This window comes from Phocoena sinus, chromosome 4 (genome assembly GCF_008692025.1).
Source record: "Phocoena sinus isolate mPhoSin1 chromosome 4, mPhoSin1.pri, whole genome shotgun sequence".
In the NCBI taxonomy this organism is placed as follows: Eukaryota; Metazoa; Chordata; class Mammalia; order Artiodactyla; family Phocoenidae; genus Phocoena; species Phocoena sinus.
The window spans coordinates 96,592,807-96,614,283 of NC_045766.1; the positions used below are offsets into that span (position 1 = coordinate 96,592,807).

General features: G+C 36.3%; 1 protein-coding gene across 4 annotated transcripts in view; it reads left to right on the forward strand.

Moving 5' to 3' along the window:
* Positions 1–21,477, forward strand: part of ABI3BP (ABI family member 3 binding protein) — a 276,389-nt gene that overhangs the window by 113,260 nt on the left and 141,652 nt on the right. For all 4 annotated transcript variants that reach the window (XM_032631466.1, XM_032631463.1, XM_032631465.1 and 1 more), the window contains exons 7-11: positions 9,476–9,524; positions 10,471–10,542; positions 11,119–11,211; positions 19,015–19,092; positions 20,936–21,010. In XM_032631466.1, coding sequence (XP_032487357.1) covers positions 9,476–9,524; positions 10,471–10,542; positions 11,119–11,211; positions 19,015–19,092; positions 20,936–21,010 — 367 coding nt within the window. The remainder of the gene's footprint in view (positions 1–9,475; positions 9,525–10,470; positions 10,543–11,118; positions 11,212–19,014; positions 19,093–20,935; positions 21,011–21,477) is intronic.

Below are 21,477 nucleotides of genomic sequence, written 5' to 3' on the forward strand. Positions count from 1 at the left end.
ACTGAAACTGGATTAACTGCCTAGCTATAGGGTTTTGGGTCAAGTACATAATGTTTTAAGAATTAGTTTCTTTCTCAGAAAATGGAGGTGGAAGCATGAGACCAGATTATCTCTAATTTGTTTAAAGCTCTAAAATTCTGATATTCTGTATAGTTATCTAGTATTTCAGTATTCCAGGTATTTTGAGATTATTCTTATTATCTTCTGTCCTGTGGGTTGTTTTTTACTATAACATGTTTCAAGAGCGAATAAGTACATGCACTACTTAACCCTGTGATTGTTCAAACCTTTCCTCTATTTTCTATCATTTCCTACTTAAAAGAGCCAACCCTTTTCAAAATGATGAAGCAACTGGTTTGGTTTTGTAACATGCCCAGCTTCTATTCAGTGCAGTAAACGTTTGTATATTTTATGTGCCCAGCATTTTCCCCGTCTAGAACTCTTTTCTCTCTCACCTTAGGAGCTCAGTCCCTTGTTCTCCTCTTTCCCTCCACTTTTCAAAATCTGTTCTCAGGAAGCATTATATCAGTTCCATACTACCTGTTACAAATGTAAGCCATTGTTAGAACCATCACAAAGACACTTGCCATTGAAATCACATGCCTAATTATAAAGTAAAGAACATTACGTCATAGAGCAGGTAGAGAAGGCACTTTGGTGAGAAAAGGGGAATTTGATGCTGGCTTTGGTCTATGTATTGGGAGTATCCAGCCAGGGAAATATTCTACAGTCAAGTGAACATGCTAAGACTCTATTCAGGGTTGCAAATTTGTTCTTTTCAATGTGTGCATGATGTATGTGGATAGATGGTTTTTTATGTCTATTGAATAGTCCACAGAATAACCCACTGTTCATGTAGCCTAGTGGGGGAAAAATGGTAGTACATACCTCAGTGAATAAAAATATGCAAGATTCTTTTCATTGACAGAAAATGGTTTGGATAAAATAGAACTGAGAATTACTGCTGATAAAGGAAATGTTTCTTTGGTTTGAACTGGCAGAAAAGTGTGTATATTGGAAAATTATTGTCATGATTATTAAATTATTGTGACTGCCCAGGAAAGTATTCTGGTATATTTAAAATCAAAATATAAGAAAGGAGATTGTAGGTAAATTCTGAGGCCTGGATTGATTGATTCATTTATTTTCTTTCTCTCTTGCCTCCATCTCTTCTCTCTCTCTCTCTCTTTCTCTGTTTGGTTTTGATTATTTTCCTAATTATCTGATATTTAAAGATTTATAATGTATAAAAATGAGAAAAGAAAAATTAACAAAATTACCTATAACACTGCCAAATAAAGACCAGTAGAAAACCATTTATGGTCTACTGTTAAAACTTTAGAACATTGTATTTTTTTCAAGCATGTTTTCATTATAAAATTAAAATCATGCTATATGTGCAATTTTATATCTCATTCTTTTCACTTAGCCAAAATATGGCCTAGCATAGTTCATGTCATTAAGTACTTTTCATATACATAGTTTCAATTGCTGTGTATTACATAATCTAAGTACACTATCAGCTACTCAATCTGTTTCCAATTTGTAGGCATTTAAGTTATTTCTAACAGTTTAATTATAAGTCATATTATGGTGAACATTTATGATCATAAATCTTTGTTCACATTTCTGATTGTTTCCTTAAAGTAGATGCTTAGAAGAGGAATTAACAGTTTAGAGTTTTAACATTTTTCTAAACTTTCTAATATGTTTGGTCAACTTTCTTTCCAGAAAGGTTTTACCAATTTACAATCTTGTTGGCAATGGGTCAGAGTTATCTTTCTGTAGTACCCTGATTTTCAACATTATGTATTTCCATCCCTAAAATTTTGGCTAGTATAATAGTATAAAATGGTTTTTAAATTTCTATTTCTGATTGCTGATAAAGCAGCACTTTCTTCACTTATTTATTAGCCATTTGTATTTTCCATTTAATGACCTTTAGTTTCAGTTCTTTGTTTATTGGGCATCTTGGTTTTTTTTATTGAATAGTTTAAAGACTTTAAAGAGCAAAGACTCTTTGTGATATCATCTAGAAACATTATTTGCACATTCGTTATCAGTTTTCTTTATGGGAATTTGTGAAATAGGCAAGTCTTAATTTGCTTAATCAACTTATTTGTCTTTTCCATTGTCATATCTCCAATTGCCTTATATTTTAGAAAGCCCTTCCCTATCCAGAGATCAGATAAATATTTCTCTTTTTTTTTTTTGTCTTATAAGTGGTTTGATTTTGTAGTAATTAAACTCTAACCTATGTGGATTTTATTTTGCTATATCATATGTAGTAAGGTCCTATATTGATGAGGTTATATACTTTTCCCAAATAATTAACCAATTGGCTTAGCACCAAGTATTGAATTCTGCCGTTCCCTAAGGTCCCTTTGTCTTTGTCTCTCTTAAATCCAATCACAGGGAATAGAGTTGCTCTTCCATTCTCTTCTAGAACAATCCTCGCTGTTGTTATGAGTGGTTTCCTAGGAAGCACATCTTACCTCCATCCTCTTGGCTGTCCTGCTTTATCTTACGTGTGACTCGATGTCGTTTGTTTCATTCCTTCTCAGCAATCATATCTCAATAATTTGTATTTCTTTTGGCAGAATATTTCATTTAGGGTGAGTTACTCAGCAGGATTGAGAAAGATGATTGACAGTTTATTTCCAAGAAATTTAATTTATTTTCCACATCATAAATAGCCATGGCAAGAAGGTCCAGTTAGAAACTTCCTGCACCTGTGACACAGAGCCAGATATTTTATCACTTCAAGCTGTGAGGCAGATTACCCCAAACTCCAGCCAGCTCTAACGAGCTGTGCTCTGAAACTCTTGGGTATTTCCAAAGGAAAAGTCGAATTAACTGAAAAGGTATTTTAAGGCTTTTCTGTAAGCCTTTCTTCATTGTTACCTTCTAGATAGCAGAAAAAATGTTTCCCAAACTGCCTTCTGTGCATTTGGGTAGCTCTGGAACATGGGAAAGTTGAAAAGGAACCAGCTGGGATAGACTTTGACCATCTTATATAATCATTTAGAATTGATTCTGAAAGTTGATTTGATCCTTTAGAGGTATATTTTAATATTTTAAGTCGATATCAATCCAATGTTTACCCACCTCTTCTCTGAGACTGATCTTAGAAGGCAGTATTTCAAGAGATATGAAATTAATTCCAGAGTTTTAAGTAAAAGATACATTGAAAAATGTTTTTATTCATATATGCATGCTTATACCTAAAACTTAAATGCAGCAGAAACTCCTTCACACCTTCTGAAAAGAGATTGGAAATGTGAAAAACAATTTGAACTTGAGGCGATCCATTTTTAACAGATAAATAATATTTAGATTAAAAATTTGAATGTTAAATACAGCCCCATCTTAAGCATCTTGTTACATTATATATTGTAATTCATGTATCTAAGCATGTGTTCTGCAGGCAAGTCCCAGTACACTTGTGCCAGAGGACACATAGCAGGGGTCTTTTCTGATAGGTTAGTGCCTTCCTTCTACTGCTTGTTAAATACTTTCAATATCATCCCTGCCTACACCTCTAGAAAAATCAGAGAAAAGATATATGCATAAACAATAACCCTGATTCTTCCCATATAAGTTGTATCACTTGAGATCCATGTAACTGCAGAAGAAAAAACAGATGATAATTTTGCTATTTTCTTCACGTTGAGAAGCAAGAACACTCTTTTTATCAAGGTGAAACCTAGTGTTTACTATTAGATTCTTTTAAAAAAATTTTATTGGATTATAGTTGATTTACAATGTTGTGTTAGTTTCAGGTGTACAGCAAAGTGATTCAGTTATTCATATACATATATTCATTCTTTTTCAGATTCTTTTTTCATGTAGGTTATCACAGAATATTGAGTAGAGTTCCCTGTGCTATACAGTAGGTCCTTATTGGTTATCTTACATATAGTAGTGTGTGTATGTTCATCCCAAGCTCCTGGTTTATTCCTACCCATCACATTTCCCCTTTGGTAACCATAAGTTTGTTTTCAATATCTGTAAGTCTTTCTGTTTTGTAAATAAGTTCATTAGGTTTTTTTTTTTTAAAGGTAAACTGTTTTGTTTTTTTTTAATTAATTTATTTATTTTTGGCTGTGTTGGGTCTTCGTTTCTGTGCGAGGGCTTTCTCTAGTTGCGGCGAGCATGGGCCACTCTTCATCGCGGTGCACGGGCCTCTCACTGTCGCAGCCTCTCTTGTTGCGGAGCACAGGCTCCAGACACGCAGGCTCAGTTGTTGTGGCTCACGGGCCTAGTTGCTCCGTGGCATGTGGGATCTTCCCAGACCAGGGCTCGAACCTGTGTCCCCTGCATTGGCAGGCAGACTCTCAACCACTGTGCCACCAGGGAAGCCCCATTAGATTTTATTATATAAAAAAATAAAGGAATGATGTCTAAAAGGACCTAACTTTAATACATTCTCTCTATATTTTAAAAACACTTAGTTATCTAACTAGTTCACTAACCAAACAATAAATTTTTGAAGTATGTAGCATTTATTAACAGATATTTTAAAATATAAGTTTAATTATTTAATTAATCCAAATCTCCTTAGAATAAGTGTTCCCCTAAAATATGACATCTATTTCCACCCTTCCATTATTTTCCATCAGAGATCCACCTACCTTTTTAAAAAGCCATCTCAGTCATTGGCAGAAAGAGAAGTGGTACCAATTTTTAAAGTGTAACAGTTAGCAGATGAGTGAATAGGGAAAAATACAGTGTGGTCCCCACCCGCACCCTAAGATTGTATGCAGTGAGTACATCAGGTGTCCTTCCATTCTTAGCAATCATCGTCCTAAGCAGAAACTTGAAAATTTTATGTCTAGACCACTGATATCACCAAAGGTGTATGTCTGATTCCTCCCTAGCTGACTGGAAATATGGAGACTTTCGCAAGAAGGATTTTAGATTCACTTTTAGTCAGATGTTAGATTGAATCAGTATATTTCATAACTTTCATCAGGACATCCAAAAAATGAATTAAAACCAGAATGTAACATGCCCAAGTTTTTCTCATGTTGTTTAGCTCTTGAGTCTAAAGAGCTGAAATTTGATTTTGAGCAACCCTTAGCCACTCCCCAAATGGACAGTTCCTCTTTATCTCAGGGCCTAAGAATAAAGTTAAATCTACAATGGATGTGCTGTCGCCACAAAAATATCAAATGGACAAACCTGTAAAGAGTAACTTGCAAAGAACAGCACCCTGATGTTACCACTACTTTTATTAAAGCTAATTTTCAAAATATAATATCGGGACGAAGGTAGTGTGATGCAGGGTGAATCCAAAGTCTTTCATGTGGCTACTGCTGCTGTGGTTATTTCTAGATGAGTGTAGGTTTTCCCTGACCAGAACTGGAAAGCAAGCTGGACTGGCCCGCAGGGGCATTGCCTTTTACCACTTCAGCATCCTCTCCCCATTGAATCTCACCAACTGGATACTCAGCCACAGTGTCCCCAGAAAAACGGTAAAAATGATTTCCCTTAGCCAGTCACCCTGCTCAGGATACAGCACAACCTGGGTTCTTAAGGAATAGAATTTCTCAAAACTGAAAAAAATAATTAATCCCTTAAACGGTAGGAGGGAAATATGCTCACTTCCTGACATACAATAAACATTTAAAAAATAATTGCTGAAGGGTGGGATGAGAGCTGAGGAAGGAAGTGGTGATGGAGGTTTGCTGCAGGAATAGGGTCAACAAGCAGCAGAGAAAAGAGAGCCAGGGAGGTAATGGCCTAAGAAAGAAAACCGGTACCAGGGTGGTGTCTGTGGGGAGCAGTAGTACTGTGCTGAGGCCACCCCAGCAAAACTGTCGCAGCATCTTGTGGGATGCAGGATTTTCACTACCGCGCTTCCCACCCCGACACCCGACACCAGCTACACTGAGACTTCTATACACGTTGATAGATGCTCATAACAGCAAACCTGTGACTGTAAGGAAAGGTTACTGGTAACTTTATAAACAACATCATACATGAAACAGTTCAATTGAAATTGAGTTGTAATTGGTTACATACTCTTAACTTGGAAATTATCATAATATTTTATTTCTCAGTAAATCCAGGTTACAGATGTTTCCCTACATTTTTATAAAAAGACACAGGGAAAGAATTCATAGTGTGGATTTCTTACTGGGAATTTTAGAGCCTTCAGCATTAAACACTTTGGGCAGAAGGATTTTCCTGATGCCCTTGACCTAGAGATTATCATACTAAGTGAAGTGAGCCAGACAAAGACAAATATCATATGATATCACTTATATGTGGAATCTAAAAAAAAATGATGCAAATGAACTTCTATACAAAACAGAAATAGACCCACAGACATAGAACATAAATTTATGGTTACCAAAGGGGAAAGGGGAGGGGAGAGATAAATTAGGAGGTTGGAATTAATATATACATATTACTATGTATAAAATAGATAACCAACAAGGACCTGTAGAGCACAGGGAACTATACTCAATGTTATGTAATAACCTATAAGGGAAAAGAATCTGAAAAAGAATATATACATATATATATATACATAGATATATGCACATACATGTATACATTCTTATATATATATAATCTGAATCACTTTGCTGTACACCTAAAACTAACACAACATAAATCAACTATATTTCAACTAAAAAAAAAACCCTACTTACAGAGAGGGAGCTAGTACTTGCTCATTAGTCTTGGCGCATCTTTGGATTGTAGATTGGGCAAGAGAATAATTATAGGTCTAGAAAGAACTTGATTCTGCAGCTAAATGGTTTCCTTGTTTTTTGGCAGCACACGCTGCCCATATAGTCGTGTCATCGTCTTAACAAAACACTGGTCTGTACCCATATAAGAACTCAAACAGACACTGTGTTCCATTCATGCCAAGAGTGGAATATTTTCCATTTGTTTTTGTCAAAAACTTGTTTAAAACAAATCCACAGGGAAGGAAATAAGAATTGCAATAATGCCGTTCAAAAGCAATCAGCACATCAACCCATAGGCGTTTCTGCTATAATGTGGTGTGTCTCTGAAAAACTTCACGCTCTGCCAAATATACACTACATGGCAGGACTCACTGGGCAAACAGCGGACCAGCCATTCAACAGTCTTTGGAACGGTAGACACAGTTCTGTCGAACGTGATTATTAGCGCCGGGAAGGACAGTGCGGCTCCGCGGGCCAGCGTCCCCTGTGGAACCGGAGGTTGCCGCAGCAGGGGTTAAGTGCTCAGGAATGATAGAGGCCACGTGTGGCAACCCTTTCGCTGAAGCAGCACAGGTGGACATAAGGTGGACAAGGTGGACACACCAGTGCAGGGCCCTGGGCCTGCCTGTCCCTCTCTGGGGAAGGGTCCTGTGAGCAGGTACACTTATTTAATTTTCTTATGATAAATCCAGAGGTCTTCTGCCAGTGTGAACTCAAAGCTGACTTTTTTTTTTTTTCTACTGATGGTTATACTTGCATTCCTGCTATTCCCCTCCCCTTGCCTGGGAAAAGTTGTGTATAAATTATATTTACATCATTCCTCTATTGACCAAGAGTGTATGAGCTATGCAGTACAGAAGCATATATAGTAGCTAAAAAGACTGCTGGTTAAAATAGCTTTTCCTAGTTATAAATGTAATTCACCCTTGTAAGGAACTTGGAAAATATAGAAAGGTACACAGAATAAAATATGAGATTATAAGAAATAACTACTGTTAAAAAAAAAGAGCTATCTCCTTCTGGTCTTTTGTCTATACATATTTGTTATACAGTTACGCTATACTATGAATATAAATTTGTGTCCTTTGTATTTATACTGTACATATTTCCCACTTTAGTAAATAGATGTCAAAAATTTTAACCATAATTTATTTAACAAAACCTCTGCTTTGGAATGATGAGGTTGTTTCACATTGTGGTAATAAACACCCCTACACGTAAATGATGCCTGTATCTTTGATTACTTCCTTAGGCTAGACTGCTAAGTAGGAAATTACTGGGTGTTTTAGTCCATCAGGGCTGTTATAACAAAAATACCACAGACTGGGTGGCTTAAACAGTAAATTATTTCTCACAGTCCTGGAGCCTGTGAAGTCCAAGATCAAGGCACTGGAAGATTTGGTGTCTTGGGGAGAACTCACTTCTGGCTCACAGACAACCATCTCACATGGTGGAAGGGTGGAGGGAGTTCTCTGGCATAAGAGCACTAATCCCATTCAAGAGGGTGGAACCCTTATGTGTTATTTACTTCCCAAAGGCCCCACCTCCAAATGCCATCACATTGGGGATTAAGTTTCAACACGTGAATTTTGGGGGGATACAAGCTTTCAGTCTATAGCGCTGGGCCAATATACAATACAAGATGTATAGATACTTTTTAAAAATAATCTGATAAAAGTAAACTTTTATTTTTTGTGTTTTTTAAACATAAGGACTTTACTACAAGAAGGAAAATAGCCAACAGTAAATGTGGTATTGTGGCACTTCTTTATTATGGGCATATCGTTTATTAGAATGCAAACATGTTAGCGAGTCTCTTCTGTTCACAACTGTAAACACCTATGTGGTTAAGTACCTCATTCAGCATATCCTGGATTGTCAGCAGATCTAGTACATGGAGTATCTATACCATGCATACAGATTAAATCAAGCATCAAAAAATGCATGTCATGCTTATGCCTTTACCTCAATCTAATTCTCTGTATATTTGCTGCCCTTCTCTTATCCTGTTCTGTGTCTCTCCCATGGCCGTCTTATCCCTGGCTCACAATCTCCAGTGATGACTCCACTGTAAAGTTAACACTAAATGTGCCCCTAGGTCAAGCCACTCTATGGCATCAAAACTTCCTGTGGGACGTCTGAGGCAACTTGGAAGAAGGGAGAATGCACAGTCCTCTGGGACCTGCCCTTCAATTTTGAGGTCCTCTGGGCATGAATACGTACAGAATAGTTAAAAGTACAGGCTTTAGAAGTAGAAATGTCTGGTTCTGAGTCCCAGCTCTGCCTTCATGGACAAGGAAATACGTGGCATCAGGAGTTCACGGCAGTTGTATCTGAAGTAGCAGGGCAGCAGTGGGGCATACTCAGACAATTGATGTTGATTGGTTTTAAAAGAATATGTAGCTTGAAATCTTTTTTTGAGAGGAAACGTAAAGACAGAATTTGGCTGGTTCGCCTCTCAAATGAAGTGAAAATAAACTGGTATTCAATTCAGAGGATTTAATTCCTTTCCATTGCAGTTTCTAAGTAAATTAAACTAATGGGAGTTTTGAAGAAACTGTTTCTGTCAAATCTTTGGACACTTATGGGGAAAACCAAGTGAGCACAATAAAATAGAGGCAGATACATGTACTAAAGATCTTTTCAGCAGCTGTTAAACCTGTGTCATGGGGAACTTCACTAAAGACAAGGTCTGCTTCCAGTTTTTTTTACTTATTTATTTTTTTAAGTTAACAGTAACTCAAAAGCTGACTCTCTTCCTCTCTTTTCAGCCAGCCTATGTTCCAAAAAAGCTAATCCCAGTAACAATCATCAAGCAAGGTAATTTGTATGCGTCTGCTCTGGATATGTGTTTAGAACTATTTTAATATACTTTTTAAACTGAGATAATTAAACATAGCACATAGTTTTTCAATTTTTCTGATGATTTTCCAGAAAAAATTTGAAGAAATCAGTCTAGTAAATTAGAAGTTGACAGATAATTTTGACTCTTGTACTGTTAGGCCAGGTCTTGGCAAAGCACATTGGCTGGACAACCAGGGACAGAGCAACCCTAACAAGCATTAAGTTTTAAAATCCAATTAAATATATGTGGCTTTCTTCAGGATTAAGATAGCTTACATGTAGAAAATCATTAATAGGATATTTGGATTAATGAAATGATAATTATGATATAGAGGTTACTTTAAGGAAAGTAAAGAAATCCAGGTTTTAAGAGTTATGTTTTATTTCAGCATGCACTCATTTTTGTTTTGACTTTCAGTTTTTCAAATTATTTAAATGACTCCATTATTTCCAGAAAGTTTCTTGGTGGAAGAGATTGAGCGCTTAAAATAGTTATTCATTTTAAGGAAACACAATGTCCCAAGTGTATTCTCAAAACAGTGTCAGTCAGTATTGGAATTATCCAAAGATTCTTTGCTCTGAAAATGTACATTTCCTAAATCTCTTTATTTACTGAGTCAGTCTTTGCCTCATTTTGTGCTAGTTCTTTAACTTGGGTAGGCTGCAGAGAGTAGAGCTGAGAAAGGAAATTTTTAGCTAATTAGAATGGAACACTTTCATTACTTAAAGGCACAGGAATTAAGATAAGATGTGCCTTCTAGACCTTTCGTTGCCTGTGTAGCCAGCCCAATGAGTTCCTTTCTGTTAATTAAAAAGTTAGATCAGGGTTTCTCCAGTGCAGATGGTGTCATGTTATTAGCTTCTTTCTGCTTCCTGACTATTTTTTTTCCATTCACACTGTTATCTTTTGGTATTTCAACAGTGATTCAGAATGTTACTCACAGGGCCTCAACTAAATCCCCAGAAAAGACTCCCTATGGAGGAACAATACTGGGTGAGTCTATCTTGAAATCTACACCTATATTAGTCAAGTCAGGCTCTTTTTTTTTTTTTGATAATAAGGCCTTATGGAATTTTGCACTGTGAGCAGGTCTGTTAAATTGATGTTGGTTCATTTACTTTCAGTATTTAGCATCCTGGCTTGTGACCATTCCAGGCTAGGATCCAAGAGATGCTACCTCTATCCTAGTGTGTTAGAGAAACAACTCTAACTTGTGCCTATTGGGCGTGATGGCTCCCCTCCTGCCTACCCCACAGGGCTGTTGCTGTTATGAGGGCGTCTTTGTCATTGAATTACTCTTTTAAAAGTTGTTATTAATAATGGTGTTTGTTCACACATTTTAAGCAGCCATTTTACAATTTTTGAGTCTGTGGATTAAAAGCCAGAATATTTGGTTGTTCAGTTTTGAATATGAAAAAGATTCTGCATAAAAGTTACTGTCATATTTTTTCCAACATTTTAAAGTTTGGGTTAAAATTGACTAAGCAAAATAAGCATTAAACTTCATGGTTTCTAATGCTCTGAACTTTGTGATGGGATGCATTTCCTTTTACTTCTGTTTTCTTTCAGTCCACCTTGTTATTCCAGGTCTTAATGAAACCACCATAAAACTTCCTACCTCCATAATGTTTGAGATTTCGGATGCAATCAAGACACAGTTAGGTAAGCAGCAAAGATCTATATGTGAACTTTGCAGTGACAGTACTAGCAGTGATATTCCTAGGATATCCAGGGGATCTAGCAAATGAGCTGTTTGGGGATCTCACAGTAAAAACTAAGGGACAGGCATGTGCACTGTTGATGGGAATATAAAATGGTACAATTGCTGTGGAAAACAGTATGACGATTCCTCAAAAAATTAAAAATAGGATTACCATATAATCCAGCAATTCCACTTCTGGGTATATAACCAAAAGAACTGGGTGGGGAAAAGGTCTTAAAGAGATGTTTGTACACTCATATTCATAGTAGCATTATTCACAATATCTAAAATGTGGAAACAATCCAAGTATCCATCAACAGATGAATTGATAAACAAAATGTGGTATATATATACAATGAAATATTATTCTGCCTTAAAAAGAAAAGGAAGGAAATTCTCACATTTGCTATAGTAGAAGTGGACCTTGAGGATATAATGCTAAGTGTAATAAGCCAATCACAAAAGACAAAATGACTGTGTGATTCCACTTATATGATGTACCTAGAGTAGTCAGATTCATAGAGACAGAAAGTAGAATGGTGGCTGCCAGAGACTGGAGAAGGAGGAAAATAGGGAATTAGTGTTTAATGGTATGGAGTTTCAGTTTTACAAGATAAGGAGAGTTCTGGAGATGCATGGTGGTGATGGTTGCACAACAGTCTGAATGTATTTAATACTACTGAACTGTACACTTGAAAAATGATTAAGATTGTAAATTTTTTGTTATGTATCTTTTACCACGATAAAAAAAAATTGGAAAAAAAGTAAAGGGTAGATAGGATGGAGTGTTGGAGTTATTCATATAAATCACATTCTATAGGGAAATAGTTATTTTATATTTATGAAAAAAGTGAATGATCAAATTAACCAAAATATACACATTTATACAGGTATAATTTTCAAATGGAGTCATTGTTATAAATTACACTTATTATACTATACTATCAAGGGGCCACTAGAGGTCTTCAGTGGTAACTGAGGTAAGGGTCAGGTCTGTTAGAATTATTATTTACTTTGAGATTGGTACTGCTTCCTACTTCTAGAAAGCACCTGATATGATTTTAGTGTTTAAAAAACATAAAACATAACAATTTGGGGAAAAAAGCAGCAAAATTCTGTAAAAGGAGTCCAGGAAACAATTGGGGTGGGCAGTGGGCTAAGCTAGTTGCTGCATTTGAGTATCACATTAGTCTGAATTCTCTCTATAGCAGAGGATCTCACCCTTGATGAAGCATTGGAAGCCGTGGCGGGCTTGTTACACCCAGGCTGCTGGGCTCACCCCCAGGATACTGATCCCGTAGGTCTAGGGTGGGGCCTGTGCTCCTGGTCTGGAAGCCACACTTTGAGAACCACCCCCTGTAAAGTCTCTGGAGAATGTCTTGGGCCACTGATAAATATGGAAGAAGGTGGCATGATGTGGTGGAAATTGAAAAAGACTTAAAAATGTAGAATATTTTTCTTGAACTAGGCAATGGCTAAGAACTTCAGCACTTATATACTTGAATCTTCACATTTTATGGGTGTGGAAACGGGCCCAAGCCCCTGTTTGGCAACATTTATTCAACAAATATTTATTAAGCATTACTCGGGGCCAGAACTGCAAGTGGCTCGGGACATAATTGTGATTTACACAGGCACGGGACCCACCCACACAGGAACCTCAGACTTAATTTCTCCTCCCTCATTGAAGGTCTGACCTGTTTGCTTGTTTGATGTTAAGCAATCAGATTGTAACAGTTCTAAAAGGTAAACCTTTACGTTCTCCTTAGCTGTTAGTTTGAGAACTTCCTGGAAGAAGGAGGAGCAAAGCCTTAATAAGTGGGTAGAAAAGCATAATTAGTGGACTTAGAATTTTGAAAAATTTTCAAAATTTATGCATCACCATTTTATTAAGATATGAACATATTTGCCCATAAATCTTTGTGATTTTGTGCAGTTGTTACATTTTTACTGTAAAACATTCATACGTGTTAGTCCTATGGTGAGTTACTTCCAAGAATGTAGACAAGTGATTCTAGGCTTTATTTCTTTAATTTGTCCATCAGACTTGATCACCTCCTGTTTATCTGTAAACCCTGAGACTCAACTCTACATCATCTAAATGCTGTGCTAAAAGCCAGGAAGCTTCCATATTAAATTCCCTAAGTGAACCTGTGTTTAGAACCAGAGCTCAGGACTCTTGCACTCACCTGTTCTCTGCCCAGAGCCTATTAATACTTAGCCCCGTGCCTGGGAAAGACTTGCTTGTTCTTCTTTCTCGAGATAGTTGCTTTAGGTGTAAGGACAGGTTGTTTATCTGAGATTTTTCTTGTCTCTTGAGGTAAGATTGTATTGCTATAAACTTCCCTCTTAGAGCATCTTTTGTTGTGTCCCATAGGTTTTGGATCGTCGTGCTTTCATTTCCATTTGTCACTAGGTATTTTTTGATTTCCCTTTATTTCTTCAGTGATCCACTGGTTATTTAATAACATTGTTTAGCCTCCATGTATTTGTGTTTTTTACAGTTTTTTTTTTCCTGTAATTGATTTTTAATCTCCTAGCGCTATGGTCAGAAAAGATGCTTGATATGATTTCAATTTTCTTAAATTTACTGAGGTTTGATTTGTGACCCAAGATTTGATCTATCCTGGAGAATGTTCTGTGTGCACTTGAGAAGAAAATGTATTCTGCTGCTTTCAGATGGAATGTCCTATAAATATCAATTAAGTCTATCTTTTACAATGTATCATTTAAGCCTTGTGTTTCCTTATTAATTTACTGTCTGGATGATCTGTCCATTGGTGTAATTGGGGTGTTAAATTCCCCACTATTATTGTGTTATTGTCAATTTCCCCTTTCATGGCTGTTAGCATTTGCCTTATATACTGAGGTGCTCCTATGTTGGGTGCGTATATATTTACGATTGTTGTATCTTCTTGGATTGTTCCCTTGATTGTTATGTAGTGTCCTTCCTTGTCTCTTGTAACAGCCTTTATTTTAAAGTCTATTTTGTCTGATATGAGTTTTGCTACTCCAGCTTTCTGTTGATTTCCATTTGTGTGGAATACCTTTCTCCATCCCCTCACTTTCAGTCTGTATGTGTCCCTGGGTCTGAAGTGGGTCTCTTGTAGACAGCATATATATGGGTCTTGTTTTCGTATCCATTCAGCCAGTCTGTGTCTTTTGGTTGAAGCAGTTAATCCAATTACATTTATGGTAATTATCAATATGTGTATTCCTATTGCCATTTTCTTAATTGTTTTGGGTTTGTTTATGTAGGTCTTTTTTCTTCCCTTCCTTTTTTCTTCTCTTGTGGTTTGATGACCATATTAGTGTTGTATTTGGGTAGGTTTTTCTTCTTTGTGTGTGTATCTATTGTAGTTTTTTGGTTTGCATTTCCCATGAGGTTTTGATAAAGCAGTCTATATATATATACAAGGTTGTTTTAAGTTGCTGGTCTCTTAATTTCAAACGAAATTCTGATTTCCTGCATTTGTACTCTCCTCACGGTTGCTGGTTTTGATATCATGTTTGCTTATGAATTCCTGCTTTTACTGTATGTTTGTCTTTACCAGTGAGCTTTCCTATTTGTGATTTTCTTGTTTCTAGTTTTGGCCTCTTGGGAAAGAGTTGTTCAGAAGGAGAAGAAAAGGAAGGAGCTGGCCAGTCTCTTACTGATTTGGTCCCTAATCTGTTCATCAGAATTCAAAAACCAGGATTTGTGAAGGAGACCGAAAATGAGCAGTTTTTCCCACACCACTGCTCTCATTTTTTTTTTTTTTTTGGAATGTAGTTGATTTACAGTGTTGTGTTAGTTTCAGGTATACAGCATAGTGAATTAGTTATACATATATATATATGTCCACTCATTTTTAGATTCTTTTTCCATATAGGCCATTATAGAGTATTGAGTAGAGTTCCCTGTGCTATACAGTATGTTCTTATTAGTTATCTATTTTATATATAGTAGTGTGTATTTGTCAATCCCAATCTCCCAATTTATCCCTCCACCTCCCTTATCCCCTGGTAACCACAAGTGTGTTTTCTACATCTGTGACTCTACTAGTGTTTTGTAAATAAGTTCATTTGTACCCTTTTTTAGATCCACATATAAGCAGTATCATATTTGTCTTTCTGTGTCTGACTTATGTCACTCAGTATGACAATCTCTAGGTCCATCCACATTGCTGCACATGGCATTATTTTGTTCTTTTTTATGGCTGAGTAATATTCCATTGTATATATATACCACATTTTCTTTATCCATTCCTCTGTTGATGGACATTTAGGTTGCTTCCATGTCCTGGCTATTGTAAATAGTGCTGCAATGAACATTGGGGTGCCTGTATCTTTTTGAATTCTGTTTTTCTCCATGTACATGCCTAGGAGTGGGATTGCTGGGTCATATGGTAGTTCTACTTTTAGTTCTTTAAGGGACCTCCATATTGTTCTCAATAGTGGCTGTACCAATTTACATTCCCACCATCAGTGTAGTAGGGTTCCCTTTTCTCCACACCCTCTCCAGCACTTATTGTTTGTAGATTTTTTGAGGATGGCCATTCTGACAGGTGTGACTGATACCTCATTGTAGTTTTAATTTGCATTTCTCTAATAATTAGTGATGTCAAGCATCATTTCATGTGCTTTTTGGCCATCTGTATGTCGTCTTTCAAGAAATGTCACTGTTGAACTGAAATGTGTTTTGTTCCTTAGTTCTTGGTTTTCAGGACTATTTCCTAAATTTTTTGTTTTGTTTTGTTTTTCCAAAGTTCCACCTGCTATCTTAATATCAGTTCAAGCTTTTCATTTTCTTTAATTTAGAGAATTAAACAGTTGATTTTTTGGTTTGCTTTGCTTTTTGCTTTTGTTATTCTGATATGAATCACTGAAACTTCAGGATTAAGTGTGATTTTAATGAAGACAAATTAAAATGCAGATAGTATATGTATTTTAAAACTTATTTCTAGGGAAGCACCTATCTTAAATTGAATACATGGTGAATTTCTTACACATTGAAGAGACTGATAGGCAGTATGTTTGAAGATGTCCAGTAAACCCACTGAATGTACCATTTTAGACTGTGTTACAAACTACATTTTAGATTTACTGGTTTTTATGAAGGGTGTGAGCATAAACAGTTCTTTATACCAATGAAGGAGAAATAAACTTTCCTGAAGTTATTTATCACTGCAATTCAGAAAAGTCCTGTGCAAGAGGTTAAATCCTAAAAATAATATCCTCATTCCAGCAGGACCCAATGTGGGACATCAAGAAATTAATAGCTTTTGTTCTAAGAACACATGGTATGAATAATGAGAGAAATAAACAAGAAAGCTAGTAATACACACACCTCCTGGGGACAAGAAAAGGGTTTGCCAAAGCCAAGACTTAGCCTGCCAATAATGAAAGGAAACAACTGTGTTGAAAAACAGTAAGAAGAATCAGAGAGGAAAAGGAATTTCCTGGGGTTTAGGTCGTGTTCTAATGGCATTTTACTCTGCTGTTGCCAAGACCAGTTGTACATAGATAGTGTAGGTGAATGCTCATGGCTTGATAGGAGTCACAGAGAGTCCCCATTCAAGTTCTTTCCCTTCAATCAATTTCTCTCACACCGGAAGAGCCATGTTTAGAAATACGGTATGCCTCTATAAGGAATTAGTGATGGGTAGAGAATACAAATACCTCTTGGGAAGGTAGTGTACTGTTTTTCTTCATTAGCAGCCTAATTTTAGGTTAATGGTATTACCCCGTAAGGGCATGCATAAGGAGCTAAAGCAAAGCAATTCAGAGCATTGCCTGAAAGTCTAGAATCTGGAGGTTAAAATAAATAAATAATTTTTAAAAATAAATAAATACACAGTCCTAGTCAGCCAGGGAAACACCAAGAGTGTAGGATATTACACAGGAGGGAAAGGATTAGCAAAAATAATCCTGAAGGAGGAGAGGACACTGAAAAAGAAGAGATCATTGAAAAAAATTACATAAAAAAAAAAAACTTCCTGTGGTACATGCTGAAAATAACAGGACTAGAGCTCATCAGAATTTGTAATCTGAACATTTTTTCCTGTGCTGACACTCACAGTGGTTCTAAACCAAAGCTGTGACTACAAAAGAAGAAGGAAAAAAAATGTTGATGAGATTTAGAAATCTAAAAAATAGAATTTATCATAAAATTATACTGGATCTGTTTATTTTTTTAGTTATTCCAGAAAGAGTCCCTTCTCTTTATGTCCTGCTAAATTAATTTGAACAATGGTATTAAACATTTCTGTTGTACAAACATGCTGTACAGCTTCATGAGCACAGCAATTCAGAACACACACTTGACTGATAGCTATGGCAAGTACACTAGCACTTGTGACGCCTATTTCCAGCATCTCAAATCACTCCTGAAAATCATAAGCTCGAGGAATCTATCATATACTTCCATAATACAGGTTGAAAATTGATTTGCTTCCATGATCTTTGTGAAAGGGATGACTTTATAATTGTCTTTAAGTCCATCTGAAGTAAATGAATATTTTGTGCCCATGTTAACTGAAAAGAAGAAAATGGTCTTTACAACAGTGATGTGAACTATAGGAAGAAGTTACAAAATTTACATCCTCAAAGAACTTTGAGAGAACAGATTAGATCAGTAGTTCTCAACAGAGGTCAATTTTGTCCCCTCCCCAGGATATTTGGCAGTGTCTGGAGACATTTTTGGTTGTCACAGCTGTGGAAGGGTGGAATCCAGTGAGTAAAGGCCAGAGATGCTGCTAAATATCCTACATTTCACAGGAAAGGCCCCCATAAAAACAATTGTCCAGCCCAAAATGTCAGTAGTGCCAAAGCTGAGAAACCCAAGAAGTTCCTTACAGCCTTAGGACTCTTAAAAAATCCCATCTGATTATAATCAGTTCAAGGAGACATGATCAGGGTATCTCAAAGATGAATGAATTCTTTCATGCCACTAGACTGTTTCAAAATATTATAAGTAGGTCACTGATTCAGTGTGCTAAATAGCTGAATCAAGTTAATCCTAAGTGCATTTTGGAGAATATGGAGAATATCTTAATCATTGGGCAATTCTGGTACAGAAATGTGCTTTCTTTGAAAAGGAATGCCTAAATTTTAGAAGAAAGTTTCCTGAATAATTGTCAGAACAGAAAAGAAATAGAATAAAAAAACAGACTTCATTTTTTTACACTGAATTCCCACACAGACCCAAAGAAAATATCTATGTTAACATGAGGTTCAAATAAATAACTGTTGGTATTTTTTCCTAACCACAAATATCTTCAAATAACTTAGTCTCCTATGTGTGTTATTCATGTTTTTCTAAAACTTTAGAGCCATAGCCTATTATATTTTTTACCATGCATAATAACAGATAATTTCTATTCATTGATTTTTTAAAAAAAAAATTAGGAGTAATTGAATATAAAATTCCAGGGAACATTTGCTATGCCTTACAACCTGTGCCTTCAAGAAACTCTGTTTATGAGTCAGAATGACTTGAGAGCTATCCAAGTACTGGGTTGTGATATTTTCCCTCATTCCAGTGCCAACTTAGATCTTAAAGAATTACCTAGGGTTAATGAGAAAGAATTCTGAAGACTGTCACTACTAATACTAATCCCTGGTAGAAATGCACAATAAATTTATGGACTGCCTGGTGGGAAGGGATAAGAGCGGAATAGATTTCTTGTAATAGTCTGTTGCTTGATTGTTTTGAGGGAATTATATTTGGATACTCTATTATGAAGAAGTGAGATAAATTGTTTATTTTCTGAATTTTTTAGCTAAGAATGAAACCTTGGCACTACCTGCTGAATCTAAAACACCAGAGATAGAAAAAATCCCAGCACAGCCCGTAACAGGTAATGAGATCCCTACGTTATTAACTTTGAGAAAATAAATAATGTATTTTCAAGTAGTAACTGATTGACAAGCCTGTATTTTTTTTTCAGTGAAGAGCCAGTAGGAAATTCATTTTGATCATAAGCACACAACAGTAGGAGATTCTGGGTCTTTAATGTTTGGAAAAACAGCAGATGCAAATGAACCATTGAATTCTATAACTGATATGTAATATGGAAGATGTATCTTTCACTTTAAGTGAAAGTTGTTACCGCAACATTCTGAAATATTTTTATACTAGGATGTAACACCATGGTTTGGGTGCTTTCCTTTTATAAGAAGACACGAGAGCATTTTTTCATTTCTTCACTTTCACAAGTGATTGGTTTAGCAAAATGCCATTATCCCTCATAAATCCATAGTTTAATATCTATGAAAATACCTTGGAATCATTTAGTAACAATGTCTCTTGAAGATTAACAATGCTCATGTAGAAAATACCTAATAGTTCCGTAAAAATTCTTTAAAGAATAAACGCAGTATGCATTTTCCCCAGTTTATCAACCATTACTAACAAACATTCAGCATGTCTTATGTGAATGAACTGCCCAAGTCCAGCCCACTGGGGACACGTTATTCTCTGAACTACAGAGTTTTTGCCAGAGCAATACCACTTCATCCAGAGCGCTGTGAAACAGATATCTGGCAAGAATTCCTCCAAATCTACATTTAGCAAAGTAACGCCAATCTAAAGTGAATTTCTTAACCCATAAAATTGCCATAAATTGAAATATCAGTGATATTTACCTTCTACTAAACTCTTGGACTCCTAACTAGTCCAAAGAAAATAAAGATCGGTGGGGAAATAAAATGGCTTGATTTCAAGAAACCTATTCAAGTAGAAATATTTCTGACAGAGTAAGAAGTACTTGGTCCTACCTAAAGGTGAGAAATGGACCTTCCATCCCCCACCTTCATGGGAGTTGGAACAAGGGTAGACTCTGATGCTGGAATAAGCTATTTGAATGAAATTCCTAGGTAGTTTTCTGATTTCAATATAATTAGCCAATACCAAGAAAAGTATTCCCAACTACACTTCTTCTCTTGGCATAGTATCTGATGGGAGAGTCAACGGAGTTCTTAGCTCTCTGCCAAACCTTCCTCAGGATTTTCCACTTCAGAAACACTTAGGCAAACACCATAATTCATTATTCAGTGTCACTGTGTTTATTTCATATCCTTACCCTACAAAATTCTGGAATTGGGTAGCTCACAATTCATTCCAAATCTCAATGATCCTGGTTCTTATTCCTCAAAAACTATTTACCCGAAGGTCATCTTTACCTTTGATCTAGCACTTGAAACAACCCTGTGACTGAGCATTTGAATCCTCATAATTTCAGCCCAGTTCCAAGCTTTGCATGTTGACTACAGTTTGGAAGAGAGAAGTCTTAAAAATGTAATAGTTCTAAATAAATCTTTTTGACCTGGGTCATTATGTTATCTGCCCATTTATTAACTTGTTTAATAAATATTTATCATGTGCTTGCTTACTATACCGCAGACTTTGTGCTAAGAAAAAAGGGCAGACCCAAAATTATGATTAAACTGATAAATGCTTCCATGGGGGTCAATTCCACGTGCTTTTTGGAACACATGGAAAGTGGACAAACCCAGAAAGGAAGGGTTGGGAGGAGGTGTCAGTTCAGACACAAGCCAGGGAGCCCTTAGCATAATTAACTTGAAAAGAATTAGTCCATGTAAGTGTCAGTTCTAATTCTAAAAGGCAACAAAAGTGCCTTATGGTCTTGAGTTGTTTCATCATTTATCTTAATTTGTAAAGTCATCTTTTTTACCTTCCAGTGACTCCTGAATCAGTTCCAAGAACCACTAAACCCACTGTGTCTAGTGCGTTAGACATTTCAGAAACAATACCGGGTAATTCTAAGAACTTTTTTTCTTAAAAAGAAAAAAGAACCTCCCAACCGTCATACAAAAGTAACCCCAATGCCTTGGCTTCCCATCCTCCCCACTTTCTTTCCCACCTTACTGGCAGTAGTTCATCTTCTGTTTCTCAGACCAATTCCATTAAAGTGTTAACGACATACCTTGATCCTGATGACTAATATTCTAGGCAGCTCTGGTTGCTATATGCTAACTGTACACTCTTTTTACCAGTCTCTTGGGAGGTATAGAAAAACAATGCCAGCCTTTTAACCTACAAAGCTTGGAGGAGTGAGAGTCTTGACTATGTCTGTGCTTTCCATTTCAGTTGGCTTTTCCAAGTCTTGTGTGTACTAAACTTAAGGAGAATCCCCCAAAGTGACATGCCTTTTACTAAGAATTTCATGTCATGCAAGTTAGCTGCTTCTTGGCCCAAGAGAATCTAACCTGCTTTATTCTCT